Source organism: Balaenoptera acutorostrata, chromosome 5 (genome assembly GCF_949987535.1).
Source record: "Balaenoptera acutorostrata chromosome 5, mBalAcu1.1, whole genome shotgun sequence".
NCBI classification, from domain to species: Eukaryota; Metazoa; Chordata; class Mammalia; order Artiodactyla; family Balaenopteridae; genus Balaenoptera; species Balaenoptera acutorostrata.
The window spans coordinates 38,636,414-38,663,844 of record NC_080068.1 but is presented as its reverse complement, the minus strand read 5'-3'; the positions used below and the strand labels follow the sequence as shown (position 1 = coordinate 38,663,844).

Here is a 27,431-nt window from a genome sequence, read left to right as displayed (position 1 = left end):
AGTTTTAGATGTTTGGACTTGTGCAATAAAGATGCCAATTACACATCCAAGTGGTGGTGTCAAATGGGCAGTTGCAACACTTGAGTCTGGAGTTCAGTGGAAAGTCTAGGCTGGAGATAGGAACTTGGAAGCCATCAGAATGTATATAGTGTTTATAGTGGTGAGATTGAGTGACATCCTTAGAGGAATGATTGTAGATAAGAGGTCTGAGAACTTAGTTCTAGGGTGCTCCAGCATTCTGAGTTCTTGGAGATAAGAAGGAACCAGTATGGAGCTTGAGACTAATGCAGTTGCTTTGGAATAATAATAATAAAAACAGAAAAGAGGCTGCTGGATGTGGGAAGAGCTCTAAGGGTATGTTGATCTGTAACTTAAGAGAGACATGGAGAAATTTTTTTCTAGACCATGCTATGGGTCTAATGATAATGTTAGGCAATGAATACTTCAAGGAAAGTCCATCCTTAAACACTGTATTGATTAAATATTTTTATTTATTGTATGAAGCAATGTTTATTTAGTTGTCACAATAACAGAGTAAGAAGTAAGTAATAGGAATAATGACTCCCTATTATTCATTTTTAACATGAGGAAACTGGTATCAAAGAAGATGAGTTGCTTGTAGTTTTACAGTTAATACTAGCACTTTTTTTGGTTATCAAAGTCAAGTCAATTTTCGATACCTATTATAGCCCATGCTGCTAATTTTCTAGCGTGATGTGTTTTATAAGAAGGAACCAGTTAGAGACCAGAGCAAAGTAGAGAAAAGTGATTGATGTTAAGGAAAATAACAGAAGAACATTTAGAACAAAGCGAGATGACCTACAAGTACACAAAGAATCATGGTGTGGTGAAAAAGCACTAGACTGAGAATCAGGAAATTTGGAGACCAGTCCTGGCTGTTTAACTTTCTGGAAGCCTTGAAACTAATTTCTGAGAGCTCTGTATGTTGCTGAGAGCCTGACTTTCATGTAGGAAAGGATTTGTAGGCACATTAAAAAGGTCTGGGAGGATACACCTATCAAGGAGTTACTTCTGCAGAGAAGATTGGACTTGGAAGGGCAAAGCAAAAGGAGACTTAGTTTCCTCTATAATGTTGTTTGATTTATTTACAATGAACAAGTGTTACTTAAGTTTCATCAAAAATAAAAATGGTAAAATACTGTAAGACAAAATTCAATTCAGCAATTTCTAGACATCAGTAGAAAGATGTAGTTCATACCCATTTGATCTCTAAGTTTCTCCTGTAAAATGAGGGAGTTTGACAGGAGCCCCAAAAACCAGTTCCAGCTCTAGCATCCTGGGGTCCTATGGAGAGCACAAATGTTAACATCTGGGGCCTTTTCCTCACTACTACATAAAAAAGAAACTGTGAACTAATATATTCATGAAAATTGGGTAACCAAAATGCTGTGGTTCACCAAAATGCTGAACTTGTAATGTGGATCTATACTAAGTTATTTAGTAAAACAATACATTATTTCACATAACCATAATAATCACTTGAAATAGTTGCTGTTATTATCACCTGTCATCTAATTTTACATATGAGGACATTGGGGCTTATCAAGATTAACTGACATACCCATGGTCACACAACTGCTAAGTGACGAAACACAAGCCTGAGTCCTACACCTGAAAGCTTAACCATGAAACAGTCTGATCTCAGTTTTTTAGGGGGTGTACACCTTCCTTGATGTGGAGAAGTAATGATTTATTTTAGTTTACAGAGTGGGAAAACCAGTTAGCTTGGTTTTTGTCAAGTGCCTCATTTCTGAACCCCCTTTCTTTCAAGTTAATTTTTCAAGTTAACTCAGTTAACTGCTCACATCTCTTTCCTGTGCCTAACATTTTATAACTCTACCCTCATTCTTCAGTCATAAATTGCACTGCCCAAATTTTAATTTGTGTTTCTGAAACACAAATACCTTCAAATTTATGGGTCTGTTTAATGTGACAGTATTTATTTTTTCCACAGAAAAGTTAAAGGTTTTCTTTAAAATGATATCGTCTCTGAATTCAGAGCATTAGATAATAGACTTTGTGTTGGCAGCACTGCTTGCCCCCTTCAACAGCCTACAGACCCACACATCCAGCTGACTGTCTTCCTGGTCCTAACACACTGTCCTACTCAGATCTCCAGCTTGAGTCTGTGACTTCATTTCTCTCTTAACTCTTGGACATAGAGCACTCCCAGGTCTGACCCACTTCTCTGCAGCTTCCTAATTCTCATTCCAAAACTTGATTTGGTTTGTCAACTGTTCTGTTTTCCTGCTCAGTTTCTATGACCTATGTGAACAGCTCTCAGACCTATCAGAGTATCAGAATCACCCAAAGAAATGTTTAAATTACAGATTCCAAAGAACGTATTTGAAGTACTAAATCAGTTGCTTGAGTTGCGAGCTGGAAATCTACATTGAAAAGAATTGCTTTCATGCATAGCCAAACAGGGAATTCCTGCCCATGTGATATCTTTACCTGAAGCAGGTGTCCATGCCAGTTTTCTCCTGGTTCAATAATCTTTCTTCACCAGGTATGGGAAGTTAAAGAATTAGCTATCATTCTGTCGTGGCACCTTGATTAGAAACTTTGTATTTGAGAATTATAATAAGAAGGCATTCTAATCTCCAGAAAAATGGTGCGTAAGCATTTTTCTGGAGATTAGAAAAATAGTTCTAAAAATAGAAGTTATTTTTAGAATCATATTCCCTATAGAGGTGCTCATTTTACCAAAAAATAAAAACAAAACCTTTTAGGTTAAATCCTTTTTCTCTTTTACCCTCTTTAATGAAACATAAAACACTTTATGCATTGGAGTTTACAAGCAAAATTTTCTTTAAAAATCATCATCATACCATATAAGCTGTGAGGTTATTACATGTTTATTCAAAACAGTTTTTGAAATAAGAGATTTCAGCCAATTTTCCAATGGATATTTTTCTTAGTTGAATAGCAAGTCCAGATCACTGATTTTTTAAATCCCTTTTAGTACAACATTTTTGTAATTAAAATATTCAATGAAAATAAACCTATTTAGGTTAATTTACTTAGTGAATGTTTAATAAATGTCTACTAAATGCAAACAATCTTATTAGGTACTAGAGACAAACACAGTTTCTGTCTCCATTTTGCTGACTATTGTCTATTTTTGTTGTATGAAAAGAGCCTTTACAGAGCTGAGTGTTCTTGTTCGGCATGTCATGTTACTTTTCTCTCTGAGGCAGCATATGCAGATTATTTTTTGAACTATGGCTTAATTACAAAGAACTGCTTAAAGCAAATAAAATGATATATAATTTATTCACCTGAGAAATTCAGGGCAAAGCCAGTCCTGCTTAAGCATGGAAGTCTAGTTGAAAATATGTTAATACTGTGTTCCAAAACAGAATTCCATATTATTGAGTCTTCTCTCCTGCATCTTACCCTTAATTTGCAGTTGTGCAAAATAACAGCTGTCTCATAGTACCACTTAAACTGAAGTACTATGTAAAACACTTATATTTCAGTTTCTAATTATTTACAGCATACACTAGGGAAGTTCCAAAGCTATAAGAAGTTAATGCATTAAATCTCCATAATTCTCTCCTTCTTCACCATTTTTAGTTGCTTATAGCACCAACAAGAAATGATGTTTAAACTCTTTACAGGAATGTTAATTTTTTTATATTCGTTATCTTCACTTGATAGTATTTTGTGTATGGCTTTTATTTTTTACCACGTGTAAAATGTTTGTAGGTTTGTTTTTCCATTGCTGCCCCAGAGAACAACAGGCTCTAGTAAAAAATGTATTTATGCAGATTTGGAGAAGTCTTGAACTTATTCATGATTTTTCCTCAGATTTTCTTATCTAAATAAACACTTATAATTTTGATTCCATGAAATGCAATTTGTACTGCTATTCAAACTCATAGAGTTCTCTGACTTCTGGAGAGTTATTGAAGGCTTGATGTTCAAGCCATTTCAGTGTTACCTGAGGAGAGACTTGGTGACCCCTCAGTTGGAACAGAAGGATACATGGGATGACAGCGCGTACAGTGATGATGCCCTTGTGAAAAACTGTGAAGGTCTGAGATTCCTGCAGACCACTTGCAGGCTGAGGGGTTAGCCGGCCACAGTTTCACAGATGCTGGCAGAAGATTTTGTTTCTGAGAAAAACAACACCTAGTAAAGCAAACAGTATGGACTTCACGTTTGTGGGAGTTCTTTACGCACCCCAGGTCCCTCGGGGGTGCCGTGGAGGGCCGAGTAGTTGGTGCTAATGCGGAGGAGCAGAGTCACAATCAGGGACCTCAAATGGGCTGCAGCCAAGCCTCTCCAAACTCTGCCCTGGAAAGAGATGTTATACTGCTCAGAAAATAAATCTGCCCACTGCCCTATCTGTCTAGACTGTTCTCTATAAAAATTCCTTGAAAAGGTAGTCTAGAACAAAGGACATCAGTACTTACCACAAGATATGCCTACAAGAGACCTTTGGAGAATTGTCTCTCAATAGTCCTGAGCAATGAATATGATCACGATTTAAACTATTCCTATCAGAATTTTATACCCATTCTACTAATTCTGGTTACCTGAGTTTACCTTGGGGTGTATCTTTTTATATCACCAGTATCATAGGCAATATTGATGGCTAACAGTGTGGCTAGAACATAATGCCTAGAAGCACAGAGGGAAGGGCAGTTCATCCTAGACCAGCCCCCTTTCATACAGATGAACACTGCATAAGTGGGTTCTAGGAAACATGTTCAATAACAATAGCCCAAACTAGAACTGCCTTTTAAAGAAGATCTGAGAAACAAAAAGGAAATAAGACATGTCAGAGAAATAAGGGCCAGCTATTCAGACAGGACTATTGAGAACAGTCTCTTTCTACAGTTGGAGTTAAAGCTCCTGGTTAGGATTGAGAATTTAGGGGATGGTGTGATGTGATGAACTACAGAGGCTATCCTTTCTTTCTTTTTTTTTCTTTTGCCAGGTACTTAATTGCCTGCATTAAGATGTCTCTTTCTTTCTCTCTCTCTCTCTTTCTTTCTTTCTTTCTTTTTCTTTCTTTCTCTCTCTTTCTCTCTTTCTTTCTTTCTCTTTCTTTCTTTCTTTCTTTCTTTCTTTCTTTCTTTCTTTCTTTCAATTGGGGTATAGTTGCTTTACAATTTTGTGTTAGTTTCTGCTGTACAATGAAGTGAATCAGCTATACATATACATATATCCCCTCACTCTTGGACCTCCCTCCCACACATCTAGATCACCACAGAGCACCGAGCTGAGCTCCCTGCACTGTACAACAGGTTCCCAATAGCTATCTGTTTTATACATGGCAGTGTACATACCTCAATCCCAATCTCCCAATTCATCCCATGACCCTCCATGTCCAAATTTCTGCTCTCTACCTCTGCATTTCTATTCCTGCCCTGCAAAGAGGTTCGTCTGTACCATATTTCTAGATCCCATATATATGCATTAATATACGATATTTGTTTTTCTCTTTCTTACTTACTTTGCTCTGTATGACAGACTCTAAGTCCATCCACATCTCTACAAATGACCCAGTTTCGTTCCTTTTTATGGATAATATTCTGTTGTATATATGTACCACATCTTCTTTATCCATTCCTCTGTCGATGGACATTTAGGTTGTTTCCATGTCCTGGCTATTGTAAATAGTGCTGCAATGAACATTGGGGTGCACGTGTCTTTTTGAATTATGGTTTTCTCTGGGCATATGCCCAGTAGTAGGATTGCTCGGTCATATGGTAGTTCTATTTTTAGTGTTTTAAGGAACTTCCATACTGTTCTCCATAGTGGCTATATCAACTTACATTCCCACCAACAATGCAAGAGGGTTCCCTTTTCTCCACACCCTCTCCAACATTTATTGTTTGTAGATTTTTTCATGATGGCCATTCTGAGTGGTGTGAGGTGACACCTCATTGTAGTTTTGATCTGTGTTTCTCTAATAATTAGTGATGTTGAGCATCTTTTCATGTGCCTCTTGGCTGTCTCTATGTCTTCTTTGGAGCAATGTCTATTGAGGTCTTCCACCCATTTTTGTGTGTTTTTTTTTTTTTTTTGATATTCAGCTGCATGAGCTGTTTGTATATATTAGATATTAATCCCTGTCAGTTGCTTTGTTTGCAAATATTTTCTCCCATTCTGAGGGTGGTCTTTTTTGTCTCATTTATGGTTTTCTTTGCTGTGGAAAAGCTTTTGAGTTTAATTAGGTCCCATTTGTTTATTTTTGTTTTTATTTCCATTTCTCTAGGAGGTGGGTCAAAAAGGATCTTGCTGTGATTTATGTCAAAGAGTGTTCTTCCTATATTTTCCTCTAAGAGTTTTATAGTGTCTGGTCTTATAGTGTAAAACCAAAATGGTTTTTAATCCATTTTGAGTTTATTTTTGTGTATGGTGTTAGGGAGTGTTTTAAGTTCATTCTTTTACATGTAGCTGACCAGTTTTCCCAGCACCACTTATTGAAGAGACTGTCTTTTCTCCATTATACGTTCTTGCATCCTTTGTCATAGATTAGGTGACCATAAGTGCATGGGTTTATCTTTGGGCTTTCTATCCTGTTCCATTGATCTATATTTCTGTTTTTGTGCCAGTACCATACTGTCTTGATTACTGTACCTTTGTAGTATAGTCTGAAGTCAGGGACCCTGATTCCTCAAGCTCCATTTTTCTTCCTCAAGATTGCTTTGGCTATTTGGTGTCTTTTGTGTTTCCATATAAATTATAAAATTTTTTGTTTTAATTCTGTGAAAAATGCCATTGGTACTTTGATAGAGATTGCATTGAATCTGTAGATTGCTTTGGGTAGTATAGTCGTCTTCACAGTACTGATTCTTCCAATCAAAGAACATGGTATATCTCTCCATCTGTCTCTGTCATTTCTTCTCAAGTGCACACGGAACATTCTCTAGGATAGATCACATCTTGGGTCACAAATCAAACCTTGGTAAATTTAAGAAAAATGAAATCATATCAAGCATGTTTTCTGACCACAACACTATGAGGTTAGAAATCCATTACAGGAAAAAAACTGTAAAAAACACAAACACATGGAGGCTAAACAATAAGCTAATAAATAACCAAGAGATCACTGAAGGAATTAAAAAGGGAATTAAAAAATACATAGAAACAAATGACAATGAAAATGCAAGGACCCAAAACCTATGGATGCAGCAAAAGCAGTCCTAAGATGGGAAGTTTATACCAATTCAATCCTACCTCTAGAAACAAGAAAAATCTCAAATAAACAACCCAACCTTACACCTAAATCAACTAGAGAAAGAAGAACAAACAAAACCCAAAGTTAGTAGAAGGAAAGAAATCATAAAAATCAGAGCAGAAATAAATGAAATAGAAATGAAGATAACAGTAGCAAAAATCAATGAAACTAAAAGCTGGTTCTTAGAGAAGATGAACAAAACTGATAAACCTTTAGCCAGACTCATCAAGAAAAAAGGGAGAGGATTTAAATCTGTAAAATTAGAAATGAAAAAGGAGAAATCACAACTGACACCACAGAAATAAAAAGAATAATAAGAGACTACTACAAGCAACGATATGCCAGTAAAATGGACAACCTGGAAGAAATGGACAAATTCTTAGAAAAGTACAACCTTCCAAGACTGAACCAGGAAGAAATAGAAAATTTAAACAGACCAAACACAAGTAATGAAATTGAAACTGTAATTAAAAATCTTCCAACAAACAAAAGTCCAGGACCAGATGGTGTCACAGGTGAATGCTATCAAACATATAGAGAAGAGTTAACATCTATTCTTCTCAAACTCTTCCAAAAAAATTGCAGAGGGTGCAACACTCTAAAACTCATTCTATGAGGCCACCATCACCTTGATACCAAAACCAGAAAAAGATATCACAAAAAAAGAAAATTACAGACCAATATCACTGATGAGCATAGATACGAAAATCCTCAACAAAATACTAGCAAACAGAATCCAACAACACATTAAAAGCATAATACACTATGATCAAGTGAGATTTTTCCCAGGGATGCAAGGATTCTTCAATATACACAAATTAATGTGATACACAATATTAACAAATTAAATAATAAAAACTATATGATCATCTCAATAGATGAAGAAAAAGCTTTTGACAAAATTCAACACCCATTTATGATAAAAACTCTCCAGAAAGTGAGTATAGATGGAACCTACCTCAGTGTAATAAAGGCCATATATGACAAACCCACAGCAAACATCATTCTCAATGGTGAAAAACTGAAAGCATTTCCTCTAAGATCAAGAATAAGACAAGGGTGTCCACTCTTGCCACTATTATTCAACATAGTTTTGGAAGTCCTAGCCATGGCAATCAGAGAAGGAAAAGAAATAAAAGTAATCTAAATTGGAAAAGAAGAAGTAAAACTGTCACTGTTTGCAGATGACATGAAACTATACATGGAAAATCCTAAAGATGCCACCAGAAAACTATTAGAGCTAATCAATGAATTTGGTATAGTTGCAGGATACAAAATTAATGCACAGAAATCTCTTGCATTCCTATATACTAACAATGAAAGATCAGAAAGAGAAATCAAGGAAACAATCTCATTTACCACTGCAACAAAAAGAATAAAATACCTAGGAGTAAACTTATCTAAGGAGGGAAAAGACCTGTGCTCAAAAAACTATAAGAAACTGATTAAAACTGGCTCTTTCAAAGTGACTTTTTGTGTTAACTAGTCATATGATTGAGGTTATTAATGCTGAGGAGTATTTAGTACCCCCCTCTCAAATCAATACTACCAACTAGAGAACTGAGGCCCAGGGAGTCTGGGAGACTCGCCTAAAGTTACACAAAGGGGAGGAGCATATCTTCCTGGAGGTCGTTGGTTTATTCTAAAGGAGCACATTGTGTTCAGGTCGAAAATGAGTGAGACAGAGAGGTGGAGACTGACTGATCTCAGTAGGACTTTAATCCTCTATGTATAGAAAACTCCACTTGTCAGTGTAAATACCTACTCAAACTAGTATTGTATTTGGGAACTTGCCAGAATGTATGAAGGTGTATTTCAGTTTATGATTAGAGCTCAGCCCTAGTGTGGAAAAATGTTAATTGTCATTCAGAATAATTTTTAAAAGATGAATATCTGAAATGCAAATACAGGATTGCCTTAAGCACAATAAACAATTAAATCAATTACAATTTACCAGTGAAACTTTTGAGCACTGAGATGTTTAGTGAAAGGCAGAGAATGTCAGAGTGACTTAAATATTTTCATCTGCAGTCAGAGGCATTGGCCGTACTGAGCTGGAAGGTATCTTGGCATCTGTTGGGATGATTTTCTTCCCTTTAAGGAGCCCCAAGCTCTTGGAACCCTGAAGCAGGACAGAGGGACCCTCTGAGGGTTAAGATCTTCACTTTTACTTATTTCTAATAGAGACACTCTACTTTTACCTGTTTCACAGCTTGGCTTCTGTTATTTAGAAATCAAACTTTAAAACTTGCTTGTATAGTATTTTATATCTTTTATTTTTTATTGAATATAGTTGTTTTATAATATAATATTAGTTTCATGTGTATAACATAGTGATTCAATATTTTTATAGATTGTACTCCATTTAAAGTTATTACAAGATAGTGGCTATAATTCCCTGTGCCGTACAGTATATCCCTGTTGCTTATTTATTTTATACATAATAGTTTGTACCTACTCCTATCTTGCCCCTCCTCACTTCCTTCTCCACATTGGTAACCACTGGTTTGTTTTCTATATCTGTGAGTCTGTTTCTCTTTTGTTACATACATTCTTTTGTTTTTAGATTCCACATATAAGTGATAACATAGAGTATTTGTTTTTCTCTGTCTGACTTATTTCACCAAGCGTAATACTCTCCAGGACTGTCCACATTATTGCAAATAGCAGAATTCCATTCTTTTTTATGGTTGAGTAATATTCCATCATATATATATATATAATATATATATATATATATTATATATATATATATAATATATATATACCGTATCTATATACTATATATATAGTATATATATCCATTCATTTCTTCATGGACACTTAAGTTGCTTCCATATCTTGGCTATTGGAAATAATGCTGCTATGAATATTGGGATGCACATATCTTTTTGAATTAGTATTTTCCTTTTTGTCAGATATATAACCAGCAGTGGAATTGCTGGATCATATGGTAGTTCTATTTTTATATTTTTGAGGAACCTCCATATTGTTTTTCATAGTGGCTGCACAAATTTACATTTCCAACAACAGTGTCCTAAGGTTCCCTTTTCTCCACATCCTTTTGAACTTTTGGTATTTGTAGACTTATTGATAATAGCCATTTTCACAGGAGTGAGGTGATATCTCATTGTGGTTTTGATTTGCATTTTTCTGATGATTTGCTATGTTGAGCATCTTTACATGTGCCTGTTGACCATCTGTATATCTTCTCTGGAAAAAATGTATGTCTATTCAGGTCTTCTGCCCATTTTTAATTGGGTTGTTTGCTTTGTTTGATATTGAGTTGTATGAGCTGTTTATAGATTTTGGATATTAACTCTTTCTCAGACATATCATTTGCAAATATTTTCTCCCATTCAATAGGTTGTCTTTTTGTTTTGTCAATGGTTTTCTTTGCTGTGCAAAAGCTTTTAAGTTTAATTAGGTCCCATTTGTTTATTTTTGCTTTTATTTATTTTGCTTTAAGAGACAAATCTTAAAAAAATATTGCTATGATATATGTCAAAGAGTTCTGCCTATGTTTTCTTCTAGGAGATTTATTGTCTCAGGTCTTACATTTATGGTCTCAGGTCTTTAATACATTTTGAGTTTTTTGTATATGGTGTGAGGAAATGTTCTAATTTCATTCTTTTATGTGCGGCTTTTTTCCAGTTTTCCCAGCATCACTTATTGAAGAGACTGTCTTTTCTCCATTGTATATTCTTGGCTCTTGGTCATAGATTAATTGACCATAAGTGTATGAATTTATTTTCTGGCCTCTTTATTCTGTTCCCTTGATCTATGTGTCTGTTTTTGTGCCAACACCATACTTTTATGATTCCTGTAGCTTTGGAGTATAGTCTGAAGTCTGGGAGGGTTATACCTCCAACTTTGTTCTTTTTTTCCTCAAGGTTGCTTTGGCAATTCAGGGTCTTTGGTTGTTCTTTTAGGATTATTTGTTCTAGTTTTGTGAAAAATGTCATGGGCATTTTGATAGGGATTGCATTAAATCATAGATTGCTTTGGGTAGTATAACCATTTTAAAAATATTAATTCTTCCAATCCAAGAGCAGGAGTATCTTTACATTTCTTTGTGTCATCTTCAATTTCCTTCATCAGTGTTTTATGGTTTTCAGAATATGTCTTTCACCTCATTGGTTAGGTTTATTCCTAGGAATTTTATTCTGTTGATGTGATTTTAAACAGGATTTTATTTTTGCTTTCTCTTTCTGATAATTCATTATTAGTGTATAGAAAAGCAACAGATATCTGTATATTAATCTTATATCCAGCAACCTTTCTGAATTCATTTATTAGTTCTAGTATTTTTTTGGTGGAGAGACTTTAGGGTTTTCTACATAAAGTATCAAGTCATCTGAAAATAGTGACAGTTTTACTTCTTCCTTTCCAATTGGGATGCCTTTTATTTCTTTTTCTTTTCTGATTGTCGTGGCTAGGACTTCTAATATTATGTTAAACAGAAGTTGTGAGAGTGGGCATCCTTGTCTTGTTCCTGATTTTAGAGGAAAACTTTCAGCTTTTTACCACTGAGTATGATGTTAGCTGTGATTTGGTCATAAATGACCTTTATAATGTTGAGATACCAACTTTGATGAGTTTTTTTTTTTTTTTTATCATGAAAGGATGTTGAATTTTGTCAAATGCTTTTTTCTGTGTCTATTGAGATGATCATGTGATTTTTGATCCTACCTTTTGTTAATGTGGTGTATCACACTGATTGATTTGTGTATATTGAACCATCTTTGCATCCCTGGAATAAATTCCACTCGATCATGGTCTATGATCCTTTATATATATTGTTGGATTCAGTTTCTTAATATTTTTTTGAGGATTTTTGCATCAATATTCATCAAAGATATTGGCCTGTAATTTTCTTTATTGTAGTGTCTTTGTCTGGTTTTGGTATGAGAGTAATGCTGGCCCCATAAAATGAATTTGGGAGTGTTTCATCTTCAATTTTTTTGGAATAGTTTAAGAACAATTTATAACTTGATAGGAGTTTGGATGCATGCATTTGTATGTTTTATTACATTTGAATTTTATGTAAAACACTATAAACAATTAATGATCTCAATTGGAGCATGCTGAAGTATTTAGGGGGAGATATACTGATGTCTGTGATTTACTTAGAAACACACCAAAAATAAGGTAGATTGATGGGTAGATATAGGATGGATATACAATGAAGAAAGTATAGTTGCCTGTTAATGGTAGAATATAGATGGAAGATCTTAGGTGTGCTTCTTTCAACTTTGCTGTACATTTAGAAAACTCACCAATATAGTTCAACTCTCTCATTTTTAAAATGAGGAAAGTGAGGTTTAGGGAGAAGAAGATTAAGTCATTGGCAGGGCAGCAATTAGAACCAAAAGAACTCATTCGGCACCTTGTCTTTATATTCAAATTTGATCATTTGCCCCAAGATTTCTTTATATAAGTGTCAGAAAAATCATGAGTGTTATCAAAGATGAAAAAAAGGCATTCTATGGTATTATTGAAACTCTTAATTTTGGGAAAATATCCTTTTCCTTCCTTTTTTATTTTTCATGCTTGTAGCATTGAGACAGTTTTCATGCTTTTGAAATTAGAATCAATTGTGAATTTATATATTCTATGGTATTTATGAACCAACTATCCATTTCAGTTTTACGTTCACATACAAATGAATACAACTGACATTTCCTGATCAATATATTCCTTTGAAAGTATAGCAGTGAAGGCAACTTCTTTAGAAAATGTCCATGAACTTTACATAGATTCTCCTAATGTCTTTTTTGGGAAAACAAAAAAATGACTTTGCCTCTGGTGTTTGACTGGTATAAGTCATAATGAAGGACTACTTAAAAATGGCTTCTCCTTGCTCTTATACTTCTCTAGAACATTTAGAGGGTAAGAATCTCTGAAGTCAAGACTACCTTAGGTTTAATTCTTGTGACATTTCTAAGTGTGAGATCTTGGGAAAGTTACTCAAGTTCTCTGAGTCTTTTTCCTTGGGTATAAAATAGGGATAATAATCACACCCTACAGATCAGAGTATTTAATAAAATCTATTATTAAAACTTTTATTAATGGTAACCTTAGAATTTGCTAGTGAATGACTTTTAGTTTTAACATTGTATGTTTATATTTTGTTTTGTTTATTTTACTTTTTATTTATAGCTGACATTTACTTTCATAAGAGATTGTGCTTCTGAATATTTATAGGATTTACATCTTCACTTGTCATGTAAATAAAACATGCACACTGTAATTCTTACAGTTCTTTATACAGAAACATGAGTCATCTATAAAGCACATTATGATTGGGTTTATTTATTCCCTACCTCTGTTCTCCTTTAAGAGATTCTTTTTTATTTCTCAGATTTTAGTGTTGATTACTGCTTTCTAGTCTTCTCCCTAAAAATTTCAAAATGTAAGAATTGTAGACTTGTACAACTCAAAATGTAAGGAATGTAGAATTTTAAAAGGGTGAGAAATTAAAATTTCAATCATTAGTGTAACTTAAAAATATTGCAATGTAAAGATGCTACTTTTTCATATTAAGTGGATAAATATATTCTTAATTGTAGTAGGCACCACTTCAGACTAATGAAAATGTTAGCTGGGATATATAAATAAATAAAGCAAATACATTTTATTCTAAAATATTAAATATATTTTATCCACCCCAGCATACATATACATATAAGATAATAGTATATCATTTGAAGGAGAAACAAATGTCAAAGTTTTATGTACTGTAGTTCAGTAGTTGTATAATGCTTTCTTTGTGTATCATTTCAAATTCTTTTTTAAATCATATTTCATAGTTTTCAAGGTGACAAAATGAGCTCACTGTACAGAATCATAAAATTTGGAAGGTTGGGAGGAAGCTTTGAGATCTTCTGGAATTCTAAATTAGTGGTTTTTAATCCTTATTTCAGGAGGTTTTAAAAAATTACTAATGCCATACTCCAGATGCATTAAATTAGAATCTCTGTGAATAGGGCCTGAATAGTCCTAGTTTTCAAAAGCTCCCCTGGTGATTCCACCATGATGTCAATGTCAGAATCATCCATCTGTTTTTGTTTTTTGTTTTTTGGCAACATTTAGAAAGGAAACAGAAGTGCTCTAGATCTTGGTGAAGTCATAGACTATTTGCCTTCAGAATTAAAAAAGAATCTTGGTCTCCTCTTAAACCAGTGCTTTTCCCACTGCTTTCCTTTGGTTACTCCAGACTGTGTTTTTCTTCATGAGTTCATGTGGTCTTCAAAACCCTTGGGAGAGATCTATTATGTGTAGTCAGGCCTTGTTTTGGTGGATGAGCCTCACGGGTATCATACATTTGTATTTTCTGAAGCACTGGGGGATGAGTGACGATATTGGCTTAGCCCCTAGATACCTGAACTGGATTGGTCAAGCTGCTCCATAAACAGAGTTATTTGTGGCCAGGAGAAAGTACAGTGCACTTTTAGTTGGCTACTCTAAATTTTATGTACTACATATTTATTATATTATATTTAACTTTTTTCTGTGATAATGTACTATATGTGTAATAGACTAGTTTTAATTATGGGACATATATTAAGTTTAAAGATCATATAATAAAAAATAAATATTTAAAGTAATTTTACCTATTGTAAAATAATTTTACCTATTTTATATTAATTCTTATGATTTTGTTCTCATTTATAGACAACAATATTATTCATATACTATATACAGTTAACTTGCCTTCTATGTATTCCAGAATTTTTTAAAATATGGAGTTACAATATTGTCATGTCATTACAGCTAATTTCCAAAGGAATCAAAATGTGGAAAATCTGTTTATAAACCTTTTTTGATATATCCTTTTGAAAAATACAGTTTATTCTAGGTTTTCATCACCATTTCTTGCTGTGGCGGGATAATGTTATAGTCTCAAGTGACATGTGGCCAAACATGGATTCAAGGGTAGTGCCTCTTGAAGGCCTTGTTTAAAACACTCACTTTGGGATACTACTGTGCTTCTTTACTTCCAGACTGACCACTGCTCTAAGCAGTGTTGGGGCAATGCCTGGGCTGCCCGACCCCTTGAAGTTCAAGAAGAAGCACCAGGACTTCTCATGATGGGAGGTCAGAATCAATGTAAGTGACTTCCTAACAGGGGCAGCTAAATCCCTTCAGTGATTTAGGTCTGTATGAAGTCAGCCATATAAAAGATTATTTCCAGTGTGTGGTGTTTGTCATCATCATACCCCAAAATCTTGCCTTTGACCTAAAATAAAACTTTAGAAGCGTTTCTCAAGTGTTAATTCTTATGTATCTCTGGTGAAAAGCACAGTGCAAAGATATGTGTTCAATTTGTTGTTTCCCTAGGATTACCCATCAATATTTTCAATTCCATGAAAATATTACTTTAAGGAAACTGGAGTTACTTTGAAAATTTCCATCAATGATAGTTTACAGAAAACTTAGAAAGTCTAATTTAAAATTTTTGTGGACTTTAAAGATGAGCATAAATGTACTCATAAATGCATAAGTGGGCAAAGCTGCAAGATTTCTATCTCTGAGAAAAGTTTTAATTTTGCTGTAATTTGACATTGTTGTTGAGCATTGTTGCTTATACAGATTTATTTCTTTTCAGTGATGTTACTTCATGAAATGTCAACCATGTAGGAATTCCCAAAGATAACAGCTGAATAAATTGTATCAGAAAACACTTGATGTGTACAAATGGATAATAGAAATAGTAGAAATGTTCATTTGTGATAAATTACACGAGACTAGGATTGGATTTTTCCTTTGGGGCAAAATAAAGAAGTTGTAATATGATGCTTGTATTAAGACGGAGTTTTCATTAAGAATAGAAGAGGAGAAAGTGATGAAATAATAGAAAATATCATAATACCATCAAGTTTATTCTCATCAAGTCCTGGGGATCTAAATATATTTTCAAACAGTTTTCTTCTAGCTGTTTATAAGTTACAAGGTTATGGTGTTTGAAGATCATGAGAGGATAATTTTCTTGTACTGTTGAACTCTAGAACTTTTGTGTAAAATTATAATACTTCATTATATAGAAAGGACAACAAAGTTCTACAGTAAGTAAAGATTCAAACTGGTTTCTGTTTTTCTATCTAATGGCTTGCATCTAACTCTGATAAACAAGTTTAAACTTATATCATATAAAGTAATGTTTCACATATTGCTATTTTCCTTCATTGAATCCAATCCATAACATATTAAAATAGTGAGTACTGGAAAGTACCTAAAGCAAAAAGCCCCAGGCATATTTTAGGCTTCCCATAATCAGTTTAAAAGAGAGTCATTTAAGTTTTGTGAGTATCAGATCTGATTCCCTTCCCTGCCTACCCTCCTAGGTTGTTGTGAGGACGAAATGAGAGTAAATATGTAAAAGTACAATGTTAACTGTAACAGACTGTAGAAAATTTGTTAATCTTTTGGGCAAGATTTAGAACAAAACATTTAAAATAATCTGGGTGTTTTATCCAGCAACTTTAGAGAAGAACATCTTCCTTATATAACTTTTATTTAAAAAGAGTAAGGAGGGACTTCCCTGGTGGTCCAGTGGTTAAGACTCCATGCTTCCACTGCAGGGGGTGCGGGTTCCATCCCTGGTAGGGGAATTAAGATCCTCTCCTGCATGGTGCGTGGTGTGGCTAAAAACATTAAAAATTTTAAAAGAATTTTTAAAAATGTGAAAAAAAAGAGTAAGAAACACAGCAATTAATATATAGTGGACTGAAATACATAGAATAACAACATCAAAATATTTACAAAAAGCAGCTTTAGCTACCACAGCATATACTGGAATCAGACTGCCTTTGTCAGCCCTCCCTCCTCTCTCCCCTGCCCTCTCTAACTTCTCCACTTCCTTCTCTCCCTTTCTCCACTCTGTTTTCTTTCTACTCCCTTACTTTCCAAGGTTGGTAGGACTTTCATGCTTGTCTCCTGACCTTAAGTTTTATATTTTGTGGACCCTCTTTGTCGGTATTACATCACATAGACATCCTGGCAGGTTTTGTAGAAAGAGTTTGGACACCTTTCCCTTGGTGTTTTGTAGTAAGACAAGGTGGAGCTCTCAGCTGTGGACCAGAGAAAAGAGAGCAGTCTTTGGTCCCAGTGAGTAACAAAACCACAGGCGGTATTGACAGGAGTGTATGGCTGTGCATTAACTGAGACAGTTCTGTGGTTTGAAACCGTTTAATTGTATCTGTCACTGCCATTTACAACTAAAGAAAAATTTATTGAATCTCACCACATGTTTAGAATGAAAACTCAGAGAAGGACAGAACCAGAAAAGTAATGCATAAAAAGGAAAATAAGCAGAGTTTGAGAAGAAATACAAAGAAACCTGAATTGCATAAACAGGATAGCAGTCAAAGGTGAATTTTTCTGTTGGAGATAAGTTCTGGAAGGCTGTTGGATGAGAGAAAGACAGAGAGCTCATTATGCCAGGGTTGCTGTGGCTTGTCAGGGCTGATGTCAGGAGAGCTGACTGGAGTTTTGAAACCTGGGGAACAGCACACACCAAGAACACTGGAAGGGAGAAAAACGCCACAAATGAATGGGTAGCAGGAGGTAAGGAACTCATTTATCTTGGCATTCATAGTTTAAAAATCATAAACTTAATTCTGATTCTTTGTTATTGGTTGTTTGTTTTTTGAAGCCTGCAATTGAAAGAGTGGTTTAAAAAGTGCAATATTTGCATGAACATTGTATACCATTCTGTAATTACCCTGAGGCGGAAAATTGGGTTCTCCATTGTTCCCTTTTCTTCATTTATTATAATCATCCTTTTCCTTCCCTTTCTTCCTCTCTCTCTTTCTGTTTCCTTTCCTTCCTTGTTTTCAGTTCTCCCACCGCAAGATTTTAGAATGATTTCTTTAGACTTACAGGTCCTCACTGGACAATGGGATATCTCACAAGTATTTTCTTCAAACATATCAATCATAGGCACCATAAACTCAAAGGAGATTAATGTGTCACAGTGAATTTTCAAATTTTCTCTGTTGCATAAAGAAACTGATATTGACAAAGACAAAACAGTTAAAAACAATAGAGCATTACTTCAATAATTTGGGCTATTTGTTAGCATTGTCTTATGATTTTCAGAATTTATATCTGTGTAAAAACTGGAAAATTTGGAATGTGATCTTTAGACAGAGGCTGCTCTTCTCTGAGGGTTAGAATCTGGTAACAAGAACAGTATTTGAGAGTTGACCTCTGGTCAATTGGCATTCCTTCCTCTGCCTGATTTTCTGCATTTGAGGGATTCTCGAGATGCTGTAGTGTACCTCGGTCTCTCAGGTAGGAATATCATTAACTAGCTTGTATTTGTCTTTGAATAAATTACAAAAAAAAGTGCCTTCTCTGAGCAGAAGAATTGCACCAATCGACTCTTCCTTTCAAGTGTGGCTTGGCACCGAGACTGGGCTAGGTTTAGGCCTCTGTGTGCCACCTGGAAACTGTCACGGATGTATAAATAGTACTACAGTTACATGCAGTAGCCCTACCTCCAAGCCATAGGGCAATGGGAAAAATGGGAAATTTTCTCTAAACATGATGATGCTTTATATATTATCAAACCCCAAAATACAGCAAAAACTTGTTTTCATTCTTAGTCAATAATCAGAAATTGCTGACTTTTGGAATTAGCAGATTATCACCATTTTATCTGTCAGTTTTCAAAGTTTTAAATAAAGTATTATTTTAAATATTATATAAATAAATATTATTTTAAATATAGTCATATGATATTAATTATTAGAAAAGTAAATCAGAAAATTGTTTCTAAGCTATTCAGTGAGGCTTTGGCATAGAAAGATAATGCAATTTAAATAAAAGATTAAATTTTGAATACTGTCATGGGTCAAAGAGTTGATAACAGTAATTTTGATTTGCCAGCCTTGATAGCATCCCAGATTCTCAGATAACTTGGGAACCTGTGGGTTGCAATAGAAGTAAGATATCAAATTGTGCCTCTATGTGTGTGTGTGTGTGTGTGTGTGTGTGTGTGTGTGTATGTGTGTGTAGGTTTTTTTTATCCAGCTATCTTTTTTATCTGTATCTATCTTTTTTTTTTAACATATGAATTCAGGTTTTAAGACCTACTCAGGAGATAGCAAGCTGGATGGGAAAGGTTTGCAGTTAAAAACTTTATATTTGAAACTGTAATATTCCTCTTAAATGCATTTAAAACATGAATATTAAAACCCCAGAAGAAATGAAATTTGGAAATAATGTGATTGGCAATTTGCTCTTATCCTCTGGCTAAAGTTCCTATGGGAGAAGGTGGCTCAGGGAGGGAAACAGGAGGCCACTCTGTCTCAAGAAGCAGAAGGCAGAGGGTGAGTCTTGAGTATCTTTTAGGTTCAATTTGCACAATCTAGTGATGAAATCACCTAATTTTCAGGGATTCCTACTGTTGTTCTGGACATCTCAGCTGGCATTAGTGCCATGCATTCTTTTCATTGATATTTAAGCCAAAGTAGACAGGTGCTACCCAGTGGTGCCATACCAGAGCCAGGAGCTGGAAGTCAGACCCCAAGAACTCCCAGCCAGATTGCTGTACTGTCCGACTCTGTTGTTTCACTAACTTCGCAATATTGGAACATTATGGTTTATACAATTGAGCAACTACAGTTTTGGACTCTATTTATTAAATCATGATAAGGTTTTATTGCACTAGATGAGTGGAGAATACTAGGTTTATGTTATTTTTTTAAAATTAATTCCAGCTTCTTTATCAAAATAAAAAGTAATAGCTCTGGCCATTGACTATTCATGTTTGATATTACAGTTTTGAAATGTGAATTTGATGTTATATTACTTATTTAGAATCTAGAGCAGAACTCTAACTACTGAAGCTACCTTTAAGAATTAAAAAAAATAATAAAAAAACCAAGAATATAAAAATCTCAATTGGAAATTTTTGCTTCAATGAAGGAATGCATGGCCTTTGGAAGATACATACTAAACTCAAGTGAAGGATATTAGCTTACTCTTTCAAACTTTTTATTTTCCTTTTATTTCCTTAGACTGTGTTTTGTAGGAATATTGAATTTGTGATTCTTACGTTTGATACTGATGAAGGAATTTTAAGCAAGTTTAAAGTAAAACTAAAATAAAAATTATTAAGATTATCTCTAGAACATATTAAGTGTGTTTAATTCCCTTTAGAACTGGAAATTTTAGCTAGTTTTAAAAATTATTTTTCCTGCTCTAGCTATTGCATTAGCAACCATAGACCAAGTGACATCATTGTTTTTAATAAAACAGATTAATAAAAATGTAAGAAGATTAAGCATTTTAGATTCTGGCTTCTATGCTTAATATGAGAGTATTGGTTTGAAGCCAGTACATGCTAATTTATTGGCACTTTGCTTGAAGTAATGTAGAAGATTACCTCCTCTGAGATTGTTCACCTGGGGTAGTCATTCTCAGCCAAGGAGCAATTTTGCCCCCAGGGAACATTTGGCAATATCTGGAAACATTTTTGGTTGTCACAGCTGGGGAGGTGGGTTGCTACAGGCATCTAGGGAATAGAAGCCAGAGATGCTGCTAAACATCCTACCGTGCATAGGACAGCCCCCAACAAAGAATTATCCAATCCAAAATGTCAAATAGTGCCAAGGTTGAGAAGCCCTGGTCTAGGAGTGTTTATTGCTTCCTCCTATTGCTTTCCTTTTTCCTTTTCCTTCTTTCTTTTTCCATTCCTCTTACTTAAATAGGTATGTGTAGCTTTGTGGAGAAGGGTAAGTGGCTGTCTATTTTGTACTAAATGTAATCTTTTAAGAGTTATTTCCTAAGGTGTGGCTTGTACAGAATGAAAAGGTGGTCAGGAGGCCTGCACTTGGCTGTACGACCTTGGACATGTCACTTACCTCTTTCATTTCTTTCTCTAAAAGTCAGAACTGAGCGAGATCTGAGGTTTCTTTTAGCCTAAGAAAATCAAAATATTTTGGCTAAACCATTCATTCAACCTCACACAAGCACCTACTTGTGTCAAATGCCATTCTAGGTGCTGTGAGTGAACTGATACAGAAGATCAGAAGATGTAGCTTCTGATTTCTCAATGCCTGTGATTTAACTGGGGAGACGGACGTGTAAATAAAAGTTATCACGCACTGTGAAAAGCATTCTAATAAAAGAGGCTATTGGACGACAGGAGGAATTTGCCAGAAGGGGAGGCAGGGCATCCCAGACAAAAGGAATGGCATAGGCAAAAGCTTAGGATTATGAAAGCCCTGTTAGGTTAAGTAATGTTGAAAAGTTTCAGTGTGATGGGGATATGGTTGCTGAATGAAAATGCTCTTCTTGTGTTGCTTTAAAATATCAAAAATTTACAAAAGAACTTTAAAGCTGTGAAAAATAAATATTATCACATAGCCCTTGCACTGGAACCATTGGTTCATGTCCAAAGTGTTCATCACAAGCACAGACAGCCTGGATCACAGTCTGAGGATCCCGTCAGGTCCTGTCTTTCCTATTGTACTTGTCTTAACTTGTGCCTGATCTGCTGCTTCATTGTTAAAACTGGATTGTGGTGCAGAAGAGCCAGGAACAACACATCCAAATTTTAAGAAGTGTCTGCTTTTCCCCTCTATCAAGTTCCCTGGAAATAGTTTAGAATTTTAATAATCCCCTTGGGGCAATGGACTTGGGTAATTAAAACAGCTGATTTAATTCACAAATGTAGGTGGGCCAAATGTAGTGTCATCCCGTTCAACTCTCCTAAAACAAGTAGAGAGCATGATGACAGAAATAGTGCCAAGGCTTCTGCCACACACGGACAACAGGCAGCACCAATTTTTGGCTTCGTGACCAAACATTGGTCAGCATTGCTGAACTAGTGAATCTCAGCTTTGCCTAAGGCACCATCATACTCAATTTTCCTTTGCAGCTGTGAAAATCAGTATCTTCCCTTAGAGTATGTCATAAAAGGAAATGAGAGTATTCTGAGGGAAACTGATATTTTATCAGCTGTAAAGAAGTAGACAAATTTTGCGTGAGTTTTCCCTCAGCAAATCTGACTTTTCTCAGGAGAAGGGAGTTTAAGTAGAATAACTCCTTTTGCTGCTTTTCTTTGGAAATATCCAGATATAAAAAGAAGTCATGTAGTAGATATCACAGTGACAGGAGAGTTCAGGAAATCTCTCTTCTCTTTCCAGCCAAGAGCTGACTTTCTGTTACACTTAACTTCTTGATGTCTGAACTTCTCTTTCTAGAAATAAATCTAATAGTACCTGCTGTTCTTGGCTCAGGACTTATGAAGTAATGTCTATAGAGTATTTGTGAAGAAAAAGGTTCTATAACACAAATAAGTATTTTTCCACCCTTGATATCAGTTAGTTTCCGGTTTGTATGACTAAATTCTAAGTAGTCTGACATTTGGCAACCTCTTTTTTTTCCCATCAGAATGTAAAATTCATGATTAGCTGCTCATTATGAATTTGTCACAACTTCACTTAACCTAATAAATATCCCAGAAGGAGTCGACTTGGCTACAGCTGAATCAGTACAGCTTTATGAATTTGGCCACTAAGTTAAGCCAATAGTTTTAAATCTGTACTGATCTAAGGAGGAATGTGCAGAAAGCAAGGCCTGGGTGCATTCTCCCAGAAATCAGTGGAGTTCAGCTGTCAATCAGGTTGGTTAGAGGAGGAGGAGGTACAGATGAATATGCTGAAGGTCAACATGTCCCCCTTTAGTATGTAGAGACCAGCAGTGGTACTAACAGAGGGACCACACTGAAGAATTAGCGGGCAAGCAGTCCTAAGTGTGACTTACGAGATTTAAAATGTTTTGAGTTCTTAAAGATTGTTCATTATGCCATAGATGCTTTTTCTTTTATGGTCTATTAGATTTTGTTTTCTATGTAAATAATCATCTGCTGCCTGCTTAAGAGACAGCCGCACACGTTCATTTATAGATAGGCTGTGGCTGCTTTTGCATTACAATGGCGAGTTATGCAGTTGCAACAGAGAATTTATGGCCCACAAAGACTAAAATATTTACTATCTGTCTCTTTACAGAAAAAGTATGCTGACCCTTGCTTTAAAGAAATACCTTTGGTAAACAAAAACTATAGATAAATTCTCTCAGTGTCCAATTCACCTAGACAAATGAAATTATTTTCTTTTGAAGAAATGATAACCCCAAATACTTTCTTTTCATCTTATTTGCTTTATAATACCTGAAAAATTCTTTTAAAATGCAAATATTGAAATAATGTGTAAAAGGAAGTATGTTTCTTATGATCTATAAGCACTCCAGAAAAAAACATATGCATATAGTAGTATAGTGACTGCAAAGTGATCTCGAATAGTGTTACCAGTTGTATTAGGGAAGTGAATAAATAACAATAACAACAGCAAATGTTTATAATGTGTTTATTCTGTATTAGACACTGTTCTAAGTACTTTTAAATTTTTTTTCAGCAACCCTTTGAAGTAGGATAATTATTATTATTATTTTTTAACATCTTTATTAGAGTATAATTGCTTCACAATGGTGTGTTAGTTTCTGCTTTTTAATAAAGTGAATCAGTTATACATATACATATGTCCCCATATCTCTTCCCTCTTGCATCTCCCTCCCTCCCACCCTCCCTATCCCACCCCTCTAGGTGGTCACAGAGCACCGAGCTGATCTCCCTGTGCTACGCGGCTGCTTCCCACTAGCTATCTATTTTAAGTTTGGTAGTGTATATATGTCCATGCCACTCTCTCACTTTGTTCCAGCTTACCCTTCCCCCTCCCTGTATCCTCAAGTCCATTCTCTAGTAGGTCTGCGTTGAAGTATGATAATTATTATCCTCATTTTATAGATGACATTTTTTAGTCATGAATACAGTTGAAGAATTTAACTTGTAAGAAAAACAACTAATAAAATATCATTTATAATATATTTCATGGGTTTATTGATACAAATGAATAGTTACATTTCTTGAGACTGTAAAGCCAAGGCACTGACTGTATTCCATGACAAATGTATTAAGAGTGATGTAGAATAGTTTTAATAAAAGGAGAATTGAATTGTAATTTGGTAGTTTTCAGTTCTGAGCTTAATTGAATTTTCTTAAACTGCTAACTTTATTTTTTTATACAGTTAGATTTCTATTGGGTTTATTTTTTTCTTTCTCTAAAGTTAATGCATTCAAGTGAGCCCATATTGGAGATTGAAATGACTGGCTTCATACTCTGCAGAGGATAGTCCTCCATTCAGCAGTTCATTCTGAGATACTTTACACAAAGAGGAAGTGGCTTGGAGCAAAGACAAGTTCTTAGCTGGTGGCTGGATAATTGATAAGCAAAGGGTATGATCCCCTGTATGGCTTTTAGTAGCAAAGCAGAATCTATACTAAGTTGATCATTAAGCATGTCAGAGGAATGACTGTTAAGAGTTTGAATACAAGTAGAAGCCCTAAATGGGACTTAACTTTGCACGACAGTCAGACAAGGGTTGTACACTGTGGAATAGGTAGTGAGATGTTTGCAGTCCAGTATTTCATGCCACTTATCTCTGCTAACTCTGGAACTTGTCTTGGGGAAGCATAAAAGAATACAATGAAAAGACAGAGACATTTGAGATGAGAAACTCCCCAACTTAGTCCACGTTCATGAGAGCCCGCACCACACCCCATTTTCTTGAACCCTCAGCACAGCTGTTTCAGCTATTCAGCATGTCGCCATATGCTTTCCACTCGGAAAATGTTATTTAACTTGTTCCTCCTGTCACCATCTCTTCTAGATTGTTTCTTTATACTGGGAGATTCTCAACTGAAATATTTTTGTGGGTAGAAAGTGAGTATTCCTAATAAAGTATTTCTTATCCCTTACTCCTATCTTTATAAAGTTCTATCTGTATAGCTGTTTACCTCAAGATAAAGGGCAGATTCATGAACAGAGATAACCTATAAACCTTTTGAATTAGGGACACTCATCCGTGTCTGCAGTAACCACACGTTAACTCAGGAGATGAAGCTCAGCTGCCAGGCTCGACATGAAGACCATGTAGCTGGATGTTCTGACATTCATGATTCAGAATCCCTCCTGTTCTTTAGAATTTACTTATAATCAGTTGTTATTGAACAGATTTAGAATTACTTGTCAGAAAAATATTTTAAAACATTAATCCATTAATAATAATTCTATAATTAAGTTATTTTGTTTATGTAATTTATAAATCAAACGTTATTATATATTATTTATATAATTATTAAATTATTAATACATTAACCATACACTTTAATATATTAATATCAGTAGTGTATTCCTTATTCCTTTGACTCTGTGAATAAAGCCATCCATTTTGTATACATTGATTTGAAAATTTAAATTTCCTCTGAGATGATAAGTTTGCTGCACTGCATTATGAATTGTGACGTTGAACTGTTTGATGCATGGAAAAGATCTGTGAAAGCTACAGTGTAAATGTTGGTCAGATACACTACTGCTCTTATCAGTTGTACAGTACGACACATGTTACCTGGGTATGCGTACCACTTTTGATTAGAATGGTAAAGCAGCCTTAATTATACAACTTTCTCAAAAAAAGTCTTGTATAAGACTTCATAAGTTTACACTCTACTATATATGCCCCCCACACCCCCAAAACAAACCAAAAAAAAAAAAAAAAACCCAAGCATTTTTCTTTTCTCTGTCCTATTTTTCAAGCTTCCACTGCATGCTGGTGGTGGTGTTGGGTGTGGTGATGGGTACTTAAAGCACCAAGTGGTTATCTCAGTCTCATTTTGCTTAATTGTTCAGTAAGTTCACCTCCTTGTCTGATCAGTTTTGTCTCATATACTCCCTGGGATGTTATGTGGGTGCGTGGGAGCAGGGGAGAGGGTTGTTTTTTGACATCATGGTCTTGAGTGAAAGGAAGCCTCAGATCTGAGTGCCGTCCCTGGATTCTCACTGGCCTCTGCTGGGGCTGTGAAGATGCTGCTCTTGTGCCCACTGCTGTTTCCTTGGCTGGCGTTCACTGTGGAAATCAGGGATGATGAACTTGGGTCCCTACTGACGCAAACCCAATGGAGTGTCCCCATGGTTGAAAATCCCAAGGTCTACAGTCCATTCTATCCTGGCAGTCTGTCCTTCAGCTTTTCATTTCAGGACCACTTCGACTCTATTGTGGTAACTCCCTTGGAAATCTTATCCAGCACTGTCGATTACCTTTTCATCCTGCGCCAGGCTCAGAGAATATCCTCACCACGTTCCTCGCCCCTCGGGGGTTGGGGAGTGCTAACTTGCACGACCCCACTTTGGAGGAGGTCCACTAGGCCAGCACCTCCCTCTCAGATCTCCAAATGCTCCCTGCATTCAGCTTTCTCTCAGCACCCCTGTACCTTTTGCTGTTTCAACACACGGTGTGGGAGCTGGAACACTTTTCATGACTGATTCCCCTGCTGCTTCTCTTACCTTTCAAATTTCTATGAGCTTCTCTTATTTCTCTTTTGCTGGAAATTCCCGTAGGTCATATCCACCTCCTTCTCAAGGTGGAGTTCATCCTCCCTTTTCAAGTGCAAAATGCCTACTGGGAAACACACTTTGTCATAGAGAAAAATTTTAAAAAATACAGTTATGCTTCAGAGTATCATTTCTGTACCCTCTGATTTGTGGCTTAAACTGACTGCACTAGTCCTGGCAACCAGAAGTTAGAGGATGAGGCCTCCTCCACGTCAGGCAGTGATTCAAATGGAAAACAAGCACAGAAAGTTGTGCTTACAAATCAGACACAAAGATCTTGCATCCAACTTTAGAAGAATGCCCCAGGGAGCTGAAGGCAGGGAGAAAGAGATTCAGTTGAAGAGAAAAACAAGAGGCACAGGAATACATTCCCCAGCTCTGCACCACGTGCCTTTTTACCGCTTTGGTAGAGCTCATTCCAACAACTTCGGGTCACCTCTAGACAGTCTCCTGGTGGCCTTATCCCTTTGTTAGTGGCCTCCAGGAATCTGGTACGTTTTAATGTTTGTCACCACAGCCACAAGATCTCATAATAAAAAGATGTAATAATAAAAAATAGTTTAATAAAAAACTGTAATATTTCTCATTGGTTCAAAATATGTGGAAGCTATTAATGGGAAATTGAATAAAAATATTAAATTAATTCTAACCAAAATTCTGTGTTTTCTTTGTTATGGAACAGTCAGTACTTGGGGCCTTGTTATTTTGTTAAAGTAAATATTAGAATTATGAAAGGAATTTCTATAATC

The 27,431-nt window shown here is 35.4% G+C and overlaps 1 protein-coding gene across 3 annotated transcripts in view; it reads left to right on the top strand.

Annotated features, from left to right (window-relative positions):
- The window catches only part of TLL1 (tolloid like 1), a 236,128-nt gene that overhangs the window by 23,464 nt on the left and 185,233 nt on the right, over positions 1-27,431 (top strand). The window contains exon 1 of one of the 3 annotated variants that reach the window (XM_057546215.1): positions 15,299-15,331. The exons of the other annotated variants lie outside the window; for them this stretch is intronic. Within the exon in view, the coding sequence (XP_057402198.1) occupies positions 15,310-15,331 (22 nt within the window). The 5' untranslated portion in view covers positions 15,299-15,309. Of the gene's footprint in view, positions 1-15,298; positions 15,332-27,431 lie in introns of those variants that run through there. 3 annotated transcript variants of the gene reach the window in all.